Here is a 17,862-nt window from a genome sequence, read left to right on the forward strand (position 1 = left end):
ATTAAAGCTGTTTAAAAATATAAAGTGCATATGAATTACTTGACAATCTTATGAAATACACAGGCCTGAGATTCTGCTTTTCACAGGTGTTGCTGGAGCAGCTGCTCTGTGGACCATATTTTGAGTAGCAAGGCTCTATATGACCTAATTTTACATTATTTATTTACTTAAAATAGTGTCATTTTAAAAATTGATTTTAGAGAGGGAGATAAGGAGGGAGAGACATCAATGTGAAAGAGATAACATGCATTGGGTTGCCTCCCATACATGCCTGACTGTGCCTCAACTTGGATGGCACCCACAACCTAGGTATGGCCCCTGACTGGGAATCAAATCCATGACCTTCCAGTACATGGACGATGTTCCAACTAACTCAGCCCCACTGTCCATGGCCTAATTTTACATGATTATGTATGGTTCTCATATTGTAATAGATGGTATACTTTTTCTGTTCTGAAAAAAAAATAAGAAAATAAATAAGAGACTTACACTGATAGGAAACCACATGTAGGAACCCTCTTCAGGATACATGAACATTCCATATTCTGTCTTGGTCATCTCTTCAAATATGATGTAGAAGAACTCAGACTTTACCCCATAACCCACAGAACGAATTTCGTTAATAAATTCAATCTGAGGAAAGAGAACACTCCCAGAGTTAAAATATAATGCCTTGACCTTTTGTAGAAGCGTTTCAAACCTCCTGCAGTCACCAGAATTCCCAGAATCCCACATCTCTTACTTCACTGCAATGTGTTCTCCCTCAATTTGCTCCTGAGCAGCAGCTGCCATGAACCTATTTATTGTCTGATTATTGTATACTGAGTGCATGGGGCTTTTACACTGCCATGAACCAAGTGAAGGGGATGCTAGCAAGACTTAGCATTCACCAATTATGTTGACCCGTGTGTTAAACTGAATTTTGATGTGCTTTAATCCTCTGGGCCACTAAATCCCCTGATTCTTCTATCTTGTTATCTGTCTTCATTGCATCATTCAGACTTTACAGCTTTGGCCCAATCAACAACTATTTAATTTTTCCTGCCTCTCCCCTCTTTAGGACTTTTTTTTTCCTTTTTTTTAAGAAAGCGAAGTAATTTATTACTGTTTTGCCTTTTATTTAGAAGTGTCTCTGGGCTCTCTGCTGGGATTGCTCCAATCATTGGCTCCAGGTGTGGTCTTGTAACGGCGCCATGCTGACTTATTGAATATGGGAAGCCTCTCGAATGATTCACTTGAAAGAGCCTTCAAATTAATTACAGCATCCGTACCCACTCCTTCCATAGAATAGAGTTTTAGATCTCCTTGGAAATATCTAGCATACAGACGAGAAATCGGCAAGCCATAACCAAATCCAGCCAGAGGGGCAGCTCTTGAAGGCTCCAGGCTTGGTCTAGGAGCAGTGGAATACATGTAGTTAAAAAGACGTTCTATTTTTCGAAGGGGGACGCCACCACCGAGGTCGCTGATCTTAACGGACAAGTCTTCTTTACCCAGAGCAACAAGGGCTTTAACCGTGGGGTAGGCCTCGCTTCTGTCTTCATAGAGTTCAATGGTTGCTCTCATCGAGTTCTTGAACAACTCAAATAGCATGTGAAACAGATGTGAGGGCACATAAACTACCTGGATAGGTTTGCCTGGAGCTTTGGCATTGAATTCTTCAACTTCCAACTCAGGGGCTACCATGTAATACTGTTCACATAACATCTTGGCGTTTTCATAGGCATCTTTCACGACATCGGCCACGTTGCAGGCGGGATCGATACTTCCGATGTGTTTGGGATGAGCAGGATTTGTGTCACCACCAAACAGAAGCGTGTGCTGGTTGATAAGCATGCGGAAGGAGATGCGGTTGGTATAGAAGCGATCCAGGAAATACTGGATGTTAGTGCTAGTGAACGGGTCAAACCCAAACTTCTCCTTGTATTCAATCACTCCTTGCGCCATGGTAGGAACCACATCGTTGTGTCTATTTCTGACTTGAATAAGAACCTGTAGAAAGTTATCTAAGACCTTTGGGTCCTCAGGGCTCTTATTTTCATACTCCAAAAGTTCAAGGAAGCTCTGCATGTACCAACTCTGGACCAATCCCACTGACGGGCGGGTAAGCAAATTATCCGGCAGAAGATTCACTTCTCTCATGGAGTTGGCCAGGCGCACAGGAAGCTCCTTCCGTAGAAACCTGTATGACGTTTTTTCACACGCATTGTCTCTCCCGAAGTCCAGGAACTGCTTGATGGAGAGCGGCGACGGGGAGAAGCGGGAGTAGCGCTCAATCTGCTTGGGCACCGGCTGCTTCAGCAGCCACCGGAACAGCCGCATCCTCGCCGGGGCAGTGCACGCACCAGCCGAGACACTCCGGCGGCCGCAGGGGCCGGTGTGGCCGAGAGCCGCCGATCAGGCGCGTTCGCCCAGCGCGCAGCCTCCGCCTCGGCCTGGACGCGGGGATGCAGCTACCGCAGCAACAGCAACAATGGCGGCAGCGGCTCTCCAGATCGGGCCCACCGGCCGCGGCTTCCCCAGGACCCGCCCACGGGGGCGCCACGGGGGCGGAGCCGGCCGCCGCACGTGCGCGGCGCCGGAGGGGAGCGGAGGGGCGGGGCGAGAGGGGCGGGGCCGCCGCACGCGCTGGCCGCTGATTGGCCGCTGTCGCCTTGGCTTTCCTTTGTGGCGCGGCGCTGGTTGCTCCCTCGCCCCCGGGTCTCAGCCAGGCTGGCCGGCGCCGCTACCGCACGTCCCGCCCCCGACTGGGGCCTCAGTGGCCGCAAGGTGGTGGCGGAGGTGGAGGAGGAGGACTGGGAAGAGGCCTGGGCCCACGCCGGGAATCTCACCCCACATGCCGCTCCTGGCCTCTCTCAAGCGAAGGTACCTCTCCCAGGAGGCCTCCCTGGAGGCTGGCTGTCGCGCTTCTAAGTGATCCTTCCATCTCCACACTGTGATGCTCAGGTTCTGTTCGCCACTTAACGACAGCGGCTGTTTCATGTTTTCCATGACCACCACCATCTTTGGGCAGAATCAAATGTAAACTGGCTGGTTCTGCTTTGTTCCCGCCGCTCTCATTGGGACTTTTGATAAACAGCCCTTCCAGGCAGCCTGCGCCTGGCATCTTTCCAGGAACCATGAGCCCTGCCTGCCCATATCCCGGGGGTGGGAGATCAATATGAACTGGTCCCTCTTTTCTAAAGTCCAGTTTTGGACTTTGTGGCCGAGTGCACTCCCAGCTTTCCTCTCTAAGGACTCCCTCTCTACTTCCTTTCCTGGATAATTTCTTTTTTTCTTTTTAATACAAGCATCACTAAGCTTGACTAAGAGTCCTCTTTTTGGCTGGAAGATCTTATCTATTGCCACTTTGATCAACTGATTCCTTGGCCCTAGACCAGAGGTCCGGAAACTGCGGCTCGCGAGCCCCGTGCTCGTTGGCCCCTTGAGTGTGGCTCTTGCATAAAATACCACGTGCGGGTGCGCACATACAGTGCGATTGAAACTTCATGGCCCATGCACAGAAGTCGGTATTTTGTTCCTAGACAACTCCCAAACATGTCAACAGGTGCATACAGAATCTCCAAAGCCACCCAGATAAGTTCACCCTAAATCAGGAGATCTTCTACTGAACTGCAGATAAAATAAAGTATTGTTATTTTCAGTCATTAAGCTTTGGGATGGGTCATGATAGCCATAGGTAACTAATATATAATCCCAATGTTCAATTAAAACCCCCATTGCTTTTCTCTGAAGGGTAAGCAAGGAATTCTGGAAATCTTAAGGCTGATAACTATAATTGCAAATGCAGGTTCTTACTTTGCTACATTAAATAATTACTTCTCTCCCACATTAGTAAAAATGTCCAATGAGGCTTTTTACTGTACCACCAATTCTTTCCGAAGGTCAGTGACTTCAGCTTGGTCTAATCGACGCAGAGCATCATCAACTAGGTGACTTCGTCTGACTTGGAGTAAAAATCCGGGTGAAAACGTATCTGTAATTCGTGACTCCTGGAGAAAGAAATATTTTAGGAATCTTCACTGGAATATTAGGAAATATTTAACATTTCAGATAAACCCATTTTGTCTAACATACAATTATGCCTACCACTGCTACATATGCTCATATTGTAATTACAGTATTTAAGGAAAAGAGCATCATATGTACACTTGGAAGATAAAAAGGTGGTAGAATCTGTGAGACTGCTATCCAGGAATTTTGTACAGAGGATTAATTATCGTGGATGTACAGCTAAGTAATTAAAAGCTATCTCTGATCACTTATTTTAGTAAACATGATCCTTAAAAGCAATAGTGGTGTTCACCATGCAGAGACATTCTCCCACCAGTTTTTAAGAAGAAGAGTGTTAGCACAATAATCCTCAAGAATGTAAGGACAGGTTAGAAGCTCAGGGATAATGTGAGATGTAGGAAACAGACTAGAGGAAAGACTTGCTCAGAGATAAGTGTTCTCTGTCACCCTACATAGTACCTCCATTAAGCTCTTCTAAATTCTCAACATGCGCTCACCATTTCAGCTCCCTGCTCTTGTTTCTGCTGAACTCCCTGGGATTAGAAATCTAGTGTTGGAATTATTGGCCTTGCTTTGACCTTTAACCTTCCTCTAGGAATTCTGCTATATCACAAGGACAATAAAAGAATATTTAGGATTCATAAACCAATGCCACTATTAAGACAGCAAGACAGGTGGATAATAACTATCCTAGCCCAGGTTTCCAGACAGTGTGGTTGCCCATATTAGCACTCTATAGGCATCTCAGGTAAGTGCATGCATATGGCTCTGGGCTTGGGAAAGACCTGTCCCAGATCTCTGCTATTACCAAATACTGAGAAATTGTGTGATTCCACTAGATTCTTCTGGTTTTTCCCTAAGGTCTTTGTTGTAAAGAAACTCCACAACCCTAGCTGGCTTGGCTCAGTGGCTAGAGTGTCGGCCTGCGGACTGAAAGGTCCCGGGTTCAATTCCGGTCAAGGGCACATGCCTGGGTGGCAGACTCAATCCCCAGTAGGGAGTGTGCAGGAGGCAACTGATCAATGATTCTCATCATTGATGTTTCTATCTCTCTCCCTCTCCCTTCTTCTCTGAAATCAATAAAAATATATTAAAAAATATGTATTTAAAAAGAAACAAAACAAGAAGCTCCATATTTGTAGGGAGATGGAACAAGTGCTATTTCTAGTCTTTTCTGGTGGTGGGTCATCTCCTCCTGTGGCCTTAGAATCTGCAGACACTTCAGGAATACTGACTGCTAAGCTACATGTCCTGTGGCTCTGAGTGACAGGGAGTGGCCAGCAATATCCTGCACTGACTATAGCAGGGAAAGGTGTATGTGTCCTGCTGTGGCCCAGGCTTCTCTTGCCTTCCCATGAATTGGACTGGAAACCTGTATATCCTATTTTCCGGCCTCTCTACTCCCGTTCTCCATGTACTGGTTTCCCATGTCTACATCTGTGCATTTGGATTGATAATCTAGTTTGGAGCTTACAATTTTGACTAAGTCCATCATCTCGCCTCTGGAGGACAGGATTGTGGAACCTGCTTTGTGACTTCACCCATGACAACTACAACTAAGAATTTTCTTGTCCTCAAACATTTCCCAATCCTTCATAGTATGTAACTTGCCTGGGTCCGCTATGCACTCAACCCTCACTAACAGAGCAGACAGGCTAGGCAGAAAATTTCTATAGAAAAAATAATGTAGAGAGAAAGATTTTCTTAAAGGGAACTTAAGGGAAAGTTAGGTTTGGGAAGGAAAGATTTAATCTATTTTCTCCCATTACCAGGAATGTCAGGAAAATTGAAAAAAAAGGTGGCTGGGAAACAGAAGAGATGAGCAAGTCAATCTGATGACAGACACTAATAACAGTATCTAAAGGTGCCGGGAGCCGGTCCATCCTTGCTGTTTCAAGGGACCTGGCATATATGGCATATGGTTCTTAATATGTTTGCTCACCTTCTTGGCGCTGTGTTTTAACCAAAGTCACCTCTCCGAGAAAGGTTGAATCCCCAGGTAGGGATTTCCCCCTGAAGTTAGGGAGGGAATAAAACCCCTCAACTAAGTGCCAGGCGGGTAATTAATCCCTTTAACTACGAACAATCATGCTTAAACTACATAATCTTTTCTCCCTGGAATGGAGATAAGAAACGCCCTAACCTTTGTAATAGAGATTGATAGGATTGAATCAACTGGTATAAATACAGTTGTAACAAGACAGAAATAGACAGAACTCAGAACACAGAACTGAGAACACAGGGCTTGGAAGACAGGACCAAGAGAGACAGAGCCTAGGCACAGAACCTACACAGAACGTTCTCTAGAGACAGAAGAACTTCGCTGGCGAGAGCATGCCGGAGGATCCTGGACAGGGACTGGCCTCGGAGCCTAGAGACAGAGCCTAGCGGGAGAACATGGCAAGGGATCCTGGACTGAACCTGACTACAGAGATTGGCAGGAGAACCTGACTGGAACCTGGACACTGAACCTGACTGGAGAGCCTGGACAGAACCTGGCTGGAGAACCTAGCGAGGGAACATGGCTACAGAACCTCGCTGGAGATCCGAAGCAGAACCTCTCTGGAGATCCGGGCTAGAGATCCTGGCTAGGCTGCTGATCAACTGAACCCTGTCTCCGTGTCATTCCTTCTTCGCCGACTCCGTCCATGCCTTTGGGGACCCCTGGACCTGCTGGGGTTGGACCCCGGCATCTGGCGCCCGAACAGGGACCCCTAGGTAAGCGCCCCGCACTTGGGACGGATAGGACTCCACCGTAGGAAGAGGGTGGATAGTCTTCGCCGACTCCGTCCACACCTTTGGGAACACCTGGAAAAGGATTCCCCTAGGTAAGCCCCCCCCCCCCCCCATTGAGAACCCCCACACTCGGGACGGATAGGACTCCACCAGGGTGCTACAGACCCCCCTATAGAGGATAAGTAGGGTAAAAAGGTGGATAGTACAGAACTTAGATTGAGAAGATGTGCCATACTGAGTCCAAAGAAAGAAGACTCTGTATTGATTCTTAGATTGAGAAGATGTGCCATACTGAGTCCAAAGAAAGAAGACTCTGTATTGATTCTTAGATTGAGAAGATGTGCCATACTGAGTCCAAAGAAAGAAGACTCTGTATTGATCTTTAGATTAAGAAGATGTGCCATACTGAGTCTAAAGAAAAAAGACTCCGTATTGATCTTTTAACATATGTGCTTGCTAGCAGAGGAATTAAGGTTACTCCCAGTCAGACAGAACGTTTTATACAAGAAGTATGTCCATGCTTTTCTGAGGAAGGAAAGGTAAATGTAATGGCATGGGAGAAGGTAGGCCCAAGGAGCCTTATCCTTAACCCCACTGCAGCCTTTCTACCCTGGGAAAGTGCAGGATTGGCGAGCTCTCCCTGGGGTGATAGATCAGGACTCAGGTAATAGCGGAAAGCGCCAATCCTACTCTTAAAATGGATACAAGAGAGTGTTTCAGGTTTTTCTTTTTAATGCTTGCTTTTAAAAAATAAAAAAGGGGGAATTTGCCGGGAGCCGGTCCATCCTTGCTGTTTCAAGGGACCTGGCATATATGGCATATGGTTCTTAATATGTTTGCTCACCTTCTTGGCACTGTGTTTTAACCAAAGTCACCTCTCCGAGAAAGGTTGAATCCCCAGGTAGGGATTTTCCCCTGAAGTTAGGGAGGGAATAAAACCCCTCAACTAAGTGCCAGGCGGGTAATTAATCCCTTTAACTACGAACAATCATGCTTAAACTACATAATCTTTTCTCCCTGGAATGGAGATAAGAAACGCCCTAACCTTTGTCATAGAGATTGATAGGATTGAATCAACTGGTATAAATACAGTTGTAACAAGACAGAAAGACTCAGAACTCAGGAGACAGAATTCAGAAGACAGAACTCAGAACACAGAACTAAGAACACAAGGCTTGGAAGACAGGACCAAGAGAGACAGAGCCTAGGCACAGAACCTACAAAGAGCGTTCTCTGGGGACAAAAGAGCTTCGCTGGAGAGAGCATGCCGGAGGATCCTGGAGAGGGACTGGCCTCGGAGCCTAGAGACAGAGCCTAGCGGGAGAACATGGCAAGGGATCCTGGACTGAACCTGACTACAGAGATTGGCAGGAGAACCTGACTGGAACCTGGACACTGAACCTGACTGGAGAGCATGGACACAGAACATGGCTGGAGATTGTGGCTAGAGATCCTGGCAAGGCTGCTGATCAACTGAACGCTGTCTCCATGCCCTTCCTTCTTCGCCGACTCCGTCTACGCCTTTGGGAACCCCTGGACCTGCTGGGGTTGGACCCCGGCATCTGGCGCCCGAACAGGGACCCCTAGGTAAGCGCCCCGCACTTGGGACGGATAGGACTCCACCGTAGGAAGAGGGTGGATAGTCTTCGCCGACTCCGTCCACACCTTTGGGAACACCTGGAAAAGGATTCCCCTAGGTAAGCCCCCCCCCCCCCCCATTGAGAACCCCCACACTCGGGACGGATAGGACTCCACCAGGGTGCTACAGACCCCCCTATAGAGGATAAGTAGGGTAAAAAGGTGGATAGTACAGAACTTAGATTGAGAAGATGTGCCATACTGAGTCCAAAGAAAGAAGACTCTGTATTGATTCTTAGATTGAGAAGATGTGCCATACTGAGTCCAAAGAAAGAAGACTCTGTATTGATCTTTAGATTAAGAAGATGTGCCATACTGAGTCTAAAGAAAAAAGACTCCGTATTGATCTTTTAACATATGTGCTTGCTAGCAGAGGAATTAAGGTTACTCCCAGTCAGACAGAACGTTTTATACAAGAAGTATGTCCATGCTTTTCTGAGGAAGGAAAGGTAAATGTAATGGCATGGGAGAAGGTAGGCCCAAGGAGCCTTATCCTTAACCCCACTGCAGCCTTTCTACCCTGGGAAAGTGCAGGATTGGCGAGCTCTCCCTGGGGTGATAGATCAGGACTCAGGTAATAGCGGAAAGCGCCAATCCTTCTCTTAAAATGGATATAAGAGAGCATTTGAGGTTTTTCTTTTTAATGCTTGCTTTTAAAAAATAAAAAAGGGGGAATTTGCCGGGAGCCGGTCCATCCTTGCTGTTTCAAGGGACCTGGCATATATGGCATATGGTTCTTAATATGTTTGCTCACCTTCTTGGCGCTGTGTTTTAACCAAAGTCACCTCTCCGAGAAAGGTTGAATCCCCAGGTAGGGATTTCCCCCTGAAGTTAGGGAGGGAATAAAACCCCTCAACTAAGTGCCAGGCGGGTAATTAATCCCTTTAACTACGAACAATCATGCTTAAACTACATAATCTTTTCTCCCTGGAATGGAGATAAGAAACGCCCTAACCTTTGTAATAGAGATTGATAGGATTGAATCAACTGGTATAAATACAGTTGTAACAAGACAGAAATAGACAGAACTCAGAACACAGAACTGAGAACACAGGGCTTGGAAGACAGGACCAAGAGAGACAGAGCCTAGGCACAGAACCTACACAGAACGTTCTCTAGAGACAGAAGAACTTCGCTGGCGAGAGCATGCCGGAGGATCCTGGACAGGGACTGGCCTCGGAGCCTAGAGACAGAGCCTAGCGGGAGAACATGGCAAGGGATCCTGGACTGAACCTGACTACAGAGATTGGCAGGAGAACCTGACTGGAACCTGGACACTGAACCTGACTGGAGAGCCTGGACAGAACCTGGCTGGAGAACCTAGCGAGGGAACATGGCTACAGAACCTCGCTGGAGATCCGAAGCAGAACCTCTCTGGAGATCCGGGCTAGAGATCCTGGCTAGGCTGCTGATCAACTGAACCCTGTCTCCGTGTCATTCCTTCTTCGCCGACTCCGTCCATGCCTTTGGGGACCCCTGGACCTGCTGGGGTTGGACCCCGGCATAAAGGGAGAGTCCTTAACTATGGAATGCTTTTAGCAGGATGTACTTTGTCCTTCTAGGTTGATTACTGTAAAAACTACAGGCCCGGTGCATGAAAATTCATGCACTTGGGGGGGGGGGGTGTTCCTCAGCCCAGCCTGCGCCCTCAGTCTGGGAGCCCTTGGGGGATGTCTGACTGATGGCTTAGTCTCGCTCCTCAGGGGGAGCGGGCCAAAGCCGCAGTCTGGCCTCCCTCTGTGGGAGGTGACCGGCTGGGCGATCAGGGGACAGTGCTGGCCAGCGAGAGGCCAGCCCTGTCCCTCCGATCACTGTCCCCTCCCTCTGCCTGCTGGCACCCAACTTGGCTGGCCTGGCAGCGCCCACTCACTGGCTCCACCACCCGCCGACCAGTCATTCAGCCATTTGGTCAATTTGCATATTAGGCTTTTATTATATAAGATGTGGTGTTTATGGATTTACAGGCATGGCTTATTGGAAAATGCCATATTAGCTCTATGATTAGTAGGGAATGAAAAGGTAATACTTTATTACTGAAATGACTCCTTTTGTGCATGTGATGCCCCAGACTTTTCACTTAGATGGCCCATCTCCTTTGAATTATTAGCAAAAGTAATAGGTATGTTTCTGATTCCTGTAAGTCTTTAAAGTTTCTCTTATAGTCTTTCTTTTTTTCTTTTGTTAATCCTCATCTGAGGATATTTTTCCATCGATTTTTAGGGAGAGTAGAAGAGAGAAGGAAAGACAGAGGGAAACATTGATGTGAGAGAAACATATCAATTGGTTGCCTCCCGGGCTGCGGAGGAGCCTGCAACCAGGATACATGCCCTTGACCAGAATCGAACCTGGGAGTCTTTGGTCCACAGGCCAACGCTCTATCCACTGAGCCAAACTGGCTAGGGCTCTTGTAGTCTTTCTATAAACATCGTAGAAAATAGATACGAACCTTTCCTGAGGAATGGCCTAGAAAACAAACTTCAATGATCAAAAAATGTTTGGAAAATCTTTAGCATAATGTCTGGGCATGTGGTGAGTATAACTGAGAGTATAAGGCTGATGGTGACAAGAGAGACAAAATACCATGTAAGTGTTTTGTGGGAATAATACGACTACCAGAAAAAGAGTGGAAGGAAGAGAATAAATGGAAAACAGAATAAATTCACTGGAATCAAAATAATATCAGTTGGAGCTTACAAATGAAGCTCCAAGACTTTTTAAAGAAATTATTATTTATTGATTTTAGAGAGATAGGATGGGGGGTGGGGGGGTAGAGAGAAACATGGATTTGTTGTTCCACTTATTCATTCACTGACTGCTCCTTGTATATGCCATGACTAGGAACGAACCCACAATCTTGAACTATTGAGATGATGCTCTAATCAACTGAGCTACCCAGCCAAGGCTCGAATATCCAAAGAGTAACAACTAAGAACTTAGTATAGTCACTAAAACTGGATAGAGGAGAGAAAAAGAGCATTTATTTGATCATTTCAGTATTGCTCATAGTAGGAAAACAATGGATATTAGCTAAAGAAAGTGAGGCCTCAGCCATTATATAATAACTAGAGGCCTGGTGCATGAATTTGTGCATGGGTGGGGTCCCTAGGTCTGGCTGGCGATCAAGGCCGATTGTGGCCATCTCACCGAGTCCCAATCGGGGCCGGGCCGATCAGGGCCAGGCCTATTGGGGCTTGCCAGCGAGGGTAAGCAACAGGGGGAGGGACTGTGGGAGGTTGGCTGTGGGAACACACTGACCACCAGGGGGCAGCTCCTGTGTTGAGCTTCTGCCGCTTGGTGGTCAGTGTGCGTCATAGCGACTGGTTGACCGGTCATTCCAGTCATTCTGGTCGTTCAGACATAACAGTCGCTTAGGCTTTTCTATATATAGATGAGAAACGTAAATTAACATTAAAATGAGCCGGCTGGTGTTGCTCAGTGGTTGAGCATTGACCCGTGAACCAAGAGGTTGATTCCTGGTCAGGGCACATGCCTGGGTGGCAAGCTTGATCCCCAGTGGGGGGCATGCATTGGGCAGCCAATCAATGATTCTCTCTCATCATTGATGTTTCTCTCTCTCTCTCTCTCTCTCCCTTCCTCTCTCTGAAACAAATAAAAACATAATTTTTAAAAAATTAAATTGGAATATCATGGCTAACCCAAAGAATTGGAAAATATCACAGAGCTTGGTAACACTGTATTGATTATAGTGTAAAAGAGGCATTTCATGCATTGCTGGTGGTAACATAAATTGGTACAACTGCTATGCATGGAAAAGGATTAACCATTAGTCTACCTTCCTATATCGATGATTTTTCAGGGGAGCCAAGTAGCTCTGATTGATGAGGAAAAGTTCTTTACAGAAAAAATAAAAAAGTAAAAGTTCTTTGCAGTTCTTTAACTTTGGAAGAAATTATAATATTAGAAATGTTGCTGTTTTGCAAACTTCAACCAAAACAATGGATGGAATCTAATATAATAATAGAGGACTATGCAAATTGGCTGGGATGCTGTAATGTCACGACTGATCTACAAGTGGCAGAGAGCTACAGGAGGGCTGGGCAGCAAGCTAAGAGTGGGGAGAGCTACAGGAGGCTGGAGCAGCGAGCTATGAGCAGAAGAGAGCTACCATATGCGGTGGGTGGGTAGCCACCGGAGGCAAGTGGCAGTGAGGTACTAGTAATGGATTCGTGCGCAGGGCTACTAGTCCTATCTAATAAAAGAGAAACATGGTAATTAGCGTACGACCGCTACCCTTCCCATTGGCTAATCAGCGAGATATGCAAATTAACTGCCAGCCAAGATGGCAGCTGGCAGCCAGGCAGCTTGAAACTAACATGAGGCTTGCTTGCTTCAGTGACAAAGGAAACCAACATTCCCCGCCTGCTGCTGCCGGCCTCTGAGCTTGCAGTTTAAGAAACATTGTAACAAATATAGAAGCTAAACAAAACCCCAGAAACCTGCTTTCAGGGAGCCGGGAACTCAGAGCTGGAGTTATACATTGTTTCGATTATAGAACCGTAACAAACCAGATACCTGCTTTCAGTAGCGGAGACCTAAGAGCTGGAGCCTCAGAGCTAAAGCTGGCCCAGAATAAAAAAAAAAAGAAAAAAAGGAGAGGTTGGGAGCTTCCGTCACCCGCCAGCCTGAAAACAGCCCTCAGCCCCTCACCTAGACTGGCCAGGCACCGCAGTGGGGACCTCCACCCTGAAGAGTGTGTGACCAGCTGCAAACAGCCATCATCCCCCCACCCAGGCTGGCCAGGCACCCCAGTGGGGACCCCCACCCTTATCCAGGACACCCTTCAGGGCAAACCAGCCGGCCCCCACACGTGCACCAGGCCTCTATCCTATATAGTAAAAGGGCAATATGCCTCCCAGCACCGGGATCAGCGGAGCCGTGAGGCCTCCCGGCACCGGGATCAGCGTGACAGGGGGCAGCGCCCAAACCCCCTGATCACCTGCAGCTCTGTGTGTGACGGGGTGGGGCCACAACCTCCCTATCGGCCCTGCTCTGTTCATGACAGGGGAAGGCGCCCCAACCCTTTGATTGCCCTGCGGCTGTGTGTGTGACAGGGTGCGGCGCCCCAAACCACCCCCCCCCCCACGGGCCCTGCTCTGTGTGTGACGGGGTAGAGCCATAACCTCCCCATCGGCCCTGCCCTGAGCATGACAGGGTGTGGCACCCCAACCCCCTGATGGGCCCTGCTCTGTGCGTGACAGGGGGGAGCTCCCCAACCCCCTAATCGACCCTGCTCTGTGCATGACAGGGGGTGGCGCCGCAACCTCCCCATTGACCCTAACTTGAGTGTGACAGGGGGCGGTGCCCCAACCCCCTAATTGGCCCTACCCTGAGCGTGACTGAGGGTGGCATCGCAACCTCCCAATCCGCCCTGCTCTGTGCATGACAGGGGCAGCGCCCCAACTCCCCAGTCAGCCCTGCTCTGAGCCCGACCAGGGGCTGCACCTAGGGATTGGGCCTGCCCTCTGCCACCCGGGAGCAGGCCTAAGCCAGCAGGTCATTATCTCCTGAGGGGTCCCAGACTGCGAGAGGGCACAGGCTGGGCTGAGGGACCCCCCTCCCCACCGAGTGCACAAATTTTTTGCACCAGGCCTCTAGTAATTAAATAAAAGGTTAATGGGAAACATGACAATGGAAATATCATGTGGTCAACAGCCGAACCCACTGATGAATGTTAGCATAAATAAGAGTGAAACAACCAGAAATAATGTGCTGAAGTATGGAGAGGTGAAAAGAAAGTGGGCCTGGGATTTGCTTCAAAATAACTCAGCAAAAATACTAACAACTACAAAAACAACAACAGTAATAAGTAAAAGTGTAGCAAAATGTTGATGACTGCTAAAACTTTGTGATGGGATTCATTACACCATTATTTCTATTTTGTATATGTTTGAAATTTTTTCATAATAAAAATGTAAGGCATACATACCAGTATTTTCATAATGGAATCAGCTTGCCATAATTTAATTTTGGATAACAAATTAAAGATAAATGGAAATTCACTGAAAATAATGGGACTGAAGTTTCCTGTAGTTATCTAAGAAACAAACAGGTAACAGTTTTCATAATTAAAAGAAGAGAAAAAAACCTCATTCCTTTACTTCATCACCTTAAATTATTTCCCTCTCTATTTTTCTAGAACCTGTTTTTAAGAATCCAAATTACTTAGAGAGAAATTTCTAAGAAAATGCATTTGTTTTGTGAGTGAAAGATGTTTAAGTTTTCAATGATCATCAAATTTAGCATATTCAGCATTCCAGTAAGGACATTTTCAAATGTTGATTTGTCAACGTGATACCTACATACCTACATAGCTATTAATGTGTCCCCCTTTAAAGTACGGAAATATTTAGAGCCCTCTTGGTATTTTCACTCAGAAGTGAAAATGTTACTCTTACCAGGTTGTCATCTCTATAGGACATTCTTCTTCTTTCTTCAATAAAGTTCAACATAGTGGAGAGTTCATTTATGATGAAAGTGTTCTTTGGTAGTTGACAAGTAGCTTTGTTTACCTTAAAGAGAATATGACCTGTGAACATCATTTTCTATTAACAGATGACGTAATCTTCTCTCATATATGAGAAAGAGGGAGTGAGTGCTATTACATAGGTAATCAGAATAGAGCTCTATAAACCCAAAGCATTTATTTTATTTTTATTTTCATTTTTTTTTAAATATATTTTATTGATTTTTTACAGAGAAGAAGGGAGAGGGATAGAGAGTTAGAAACATCGATGAGAGAGAAACATCGATCAGCTGCCTCCTGCACGCCCCCCACTGGGGATGTGCCCGCAACCAAGGTACATGCCCTTGACCGGAATCGAACCTGGGACCCTTGAGTCCGCAGGCTGACGCTCTATCCACTGAGCCAAACCGGTTCGGCCCAAAGCATTTATTAATGATGAAGTAGAACTCTATAAAACTTCCATGTTTTAAATCTCTAATTTCTCCAATTGGCAGTGGAGATAGTACAGAAATTCTTGGGGCACAGGTTTTCTGGAAACAGTTCCCAGATCTTGAGAATAAAATTTGCACCATAAAAATTCAGCCCTTTGCCCTGACCGGTTTGGCTCAGTGGACAGAGCATCGGCCTGCGGACTGAAGGCACTTGGGTTCAATTCCAGACAAGGACACATACTCTAGTTGTGGGCTCGATCCCCAGTAGGGGGCGTGCAGGAGGCAGCAATCAATGATTCTCTTTTATCATTGATGTTTCTATCTCTCCCTCTCCCTTCCTCTCTGAAATCAATAAAAATATATTTAAAAAATAAAATGAGCAGAGGAACTGAATAGATATTTCTATTGAAATCAAACCACAAGGTGATATCGCTTCACACCTGTTAGGATGGCTACCATCAAAATGACAAGAGATAACAAGTGTTGGTGAAGATGTGAAGAAAAGGGAACTCTTGGGCTCTGTTGGTGGGAATGTAAATGGGTGCAGCCACTATGGAAACAGCATGGACGTTTCTCAAAAAATGGAAAACAGAACTACCATATGATCCAGTAATCCCACTTCCGGGTATATATCCAAGGGAAATTTAATCACTCTCTCAAAAACTATTTGCACCCCCATGTTTATTGCTCTTGTTTATGGTAGCTAAGAAAGAAACAACCTAAGCATCCATGGATGGATGAATGAATAAAGAATATGTGATATTCATTCATCTATCTTATACACTTCTTTCATCATGTCACATATATAATGAAATATTATTTAGCCATGAGAAAGAAGAACATTTTTACATTTGGGACAATATTGATGGACCTTGAGGACATTATGCTAAGTGGAATAAGGCAGACAGAGAAAGACAAATGCGGTATGAATTCACTTATATGTGGGAGCTAAAAAAGCTGAACTAATAGAAACAGAAAGTAGAATGATGGTTGTCAGGGGCTTGGGGGTGAGGGAAATGGGGAGATGTTGGTCCAAGTGTACAATCTTCCAATTATAAAATGAGTAAGTTCTGTGGATCTAATGTACAGCATGGTGATTATAGTCAACTGCACTGTGTTATATTCTTGAAAGTTACAAGTAGATCTTAAGTGTTATCACCACAATAAACAAAGAGTAATTACTACATGAGGTGATGGAGGTGTTAGCTAAAGCTATGGTGTTAATCATTTTGTGAAATATAACGTGTATCAAATCAACACACTGCACACCTTAAAGTTACACAACGTTATATGTCAATTATATCTCAATAAAGCTGGAGAAAAAGAGAAATATACTACTTTAGAAATAGTACTATAATAGTACTTCTGAAAAGCATTAACCCTTGTATGTAATGTTTTTCTCCTATTGAGATTAATATTTTATGGTGAACTTTGCTCTGATTACCATTTAGCAATTTATTTGTAAAAGCATCTTATTTTAGCTAATTTTTAATGGAATGATATCAACTGAATTCTCTTGTTTTGTTGAAAATGCTCTGGCTCCTCTCCTGTCCCCTAACAATATTAAGATTGTTAGCAGCCTAACCTTGGTTACTTCCAGATTATGCTGTGCACGCTAATGAAAATGCTAAACCACTCTCATATTTGAGTAGTGTTTGTGTATCTCATTTATTATATGTAATATGTAATATATTCCTCCAAAGTCTATCCAGTTAGCAAAACAGGCAAAATTTTGAATTATTAAGGCTGAATAAAATATTCTCTTTCTGTTGTGAAAAACATAACAGAACAAGACTCCAGTTGGCTGGGAACTACAAGATTCGTATTTAGTAAGATGGTACATACATTCCTTTAGATGCACACTTACCTTATACACTTCTTTCATCATTTCTAGAAGAGCTTTAAGATTGCAGTTATTCTGAGGTGTTTCAACCCAATAAATCATTTGAGCAATGATGGCTGATTTAAGCATCTGGACTAGTGTGTTGAGAGAAGACTCTTGCAAAGATGCCCAACACTGCTCTGAGGGATGCAAAATCAGCCATGATAAATATATACTCCTCTTCCCCCCTAAAAAATACTCCCTCAGTTTCTACTGGGTTCTTTAATGTGAGAAATAGATATTTTCCATTTCTGATTACAAAACCCATAAAATACGTTTTCTAAGGATATCATCCTGGACAACATTTATTACAGAAAAAATATTTTCCCTGATTAAGTATCATTGGAATTAAAAGCTCAAATTCGGGATTCTAAAGAAATGTGTTGATAGTTCATATTTATGCTTGATTACTTGATTGATTTCATGATTATCAAACTGAAAGTTCTATAGGTTATTTATAAAGTCTGAGAACATACATAGGTGAATACACATACACATACAATGTCATCAAGGATATTTTCAATCTGTAAAAAATAATATCTATGTCTTCAGACTTCATACACACCTGGTATATATGGATATATTTTTATATAAAATTATATCAATAGCAGTATTTTAATATTACTGAGGTTACAGTCTAGATTATTGTACCTTTACAGGACAATTCTCAGAAAATA

General features: G+C 45.1%; 2 protein-coding genes across 3 annotated transcripts in view; both read right to left on the reverse strand.

Annotated features, from left to right (window-relative positions):
- The window catches only part of HERC6 (HECT and RLD domain containing E3 ubiquitin protein ligase family member 6), a 69,008-nt gene that overhangs the window by 11,311 nt on the left and 39,835 nt on the right, over positions 1 to 17,862 (reverse strand). Inside the window, exons 13-17 of one of the 2 annotated variants that reach the window (XM_059665675.1) lie at positions 17,171 to 17,325; positions 14,805 to 14,918; positions 14,336 to 14,443; positions 3,867 to 3,992; positions 490 to 633 (exon numbers count right to left, since the gene is read on the reverse strand). In XM_059665675.1, the coding sequence (XP_059521658.1) occupies positions 490 to 633; positions 3,867 to 3,992; positions 14,336 to 14,443; positions 14,805 to 14,918; positions 17,171 to 17,325 (647 nt within the window). The remainder of the gene's footprint in view (positions 1 to 489; positions 634 to 3,866; positions 3,993 to 14,335; positions 14,444 to 14,804; positions 14,919 to 17,170; positions 17,326 to 17,862) is intronic. The other variant, XM_059665681.1, reaches the window with a different exon arrangement.
- Positions 640 to 3,855, reverse strand: LOC132216471 (pyruvate dehydrogenase (acetyl-transferring) kinase isozyme 3, mitochondrial-like). The gene has a single exon (XM_059665687.1). It carries the CDS (start codon positions 2,320 to 2,322, stop codon positions 1,117 to 1,119), a length of 1,206 nt encoding a protein of 401 aa, XP_059521670.1. The 5' UTR covers positions 2,323 to 3,855; the 3' UTR covers positions 640 to 1,116.

This window comes from Myotis daubentonii, chromosome 1, assembly GCF_963259705.1.
Source record: "Myotis daubentonii chromosome 1, mMyoDau2.1, whole genome shotgun sequence".
NCBI classification, from domain to species: domain Eukaryota; kingdom Metazoa; phylum Chordata; class Mammalia; order Chiroptera; family Vespertilionidae; genus Myotis; species Myotis daubentonii.

Coding starts and splice junctions, on each gene's coding strand:
- LOC132216471 (XM_059665687.1), bottom strand. CDS start 2,322: ATGCGGCTGTTCCGGTGGCTGCTGAAGCAGCCGGTGCCCAAGCAGATT.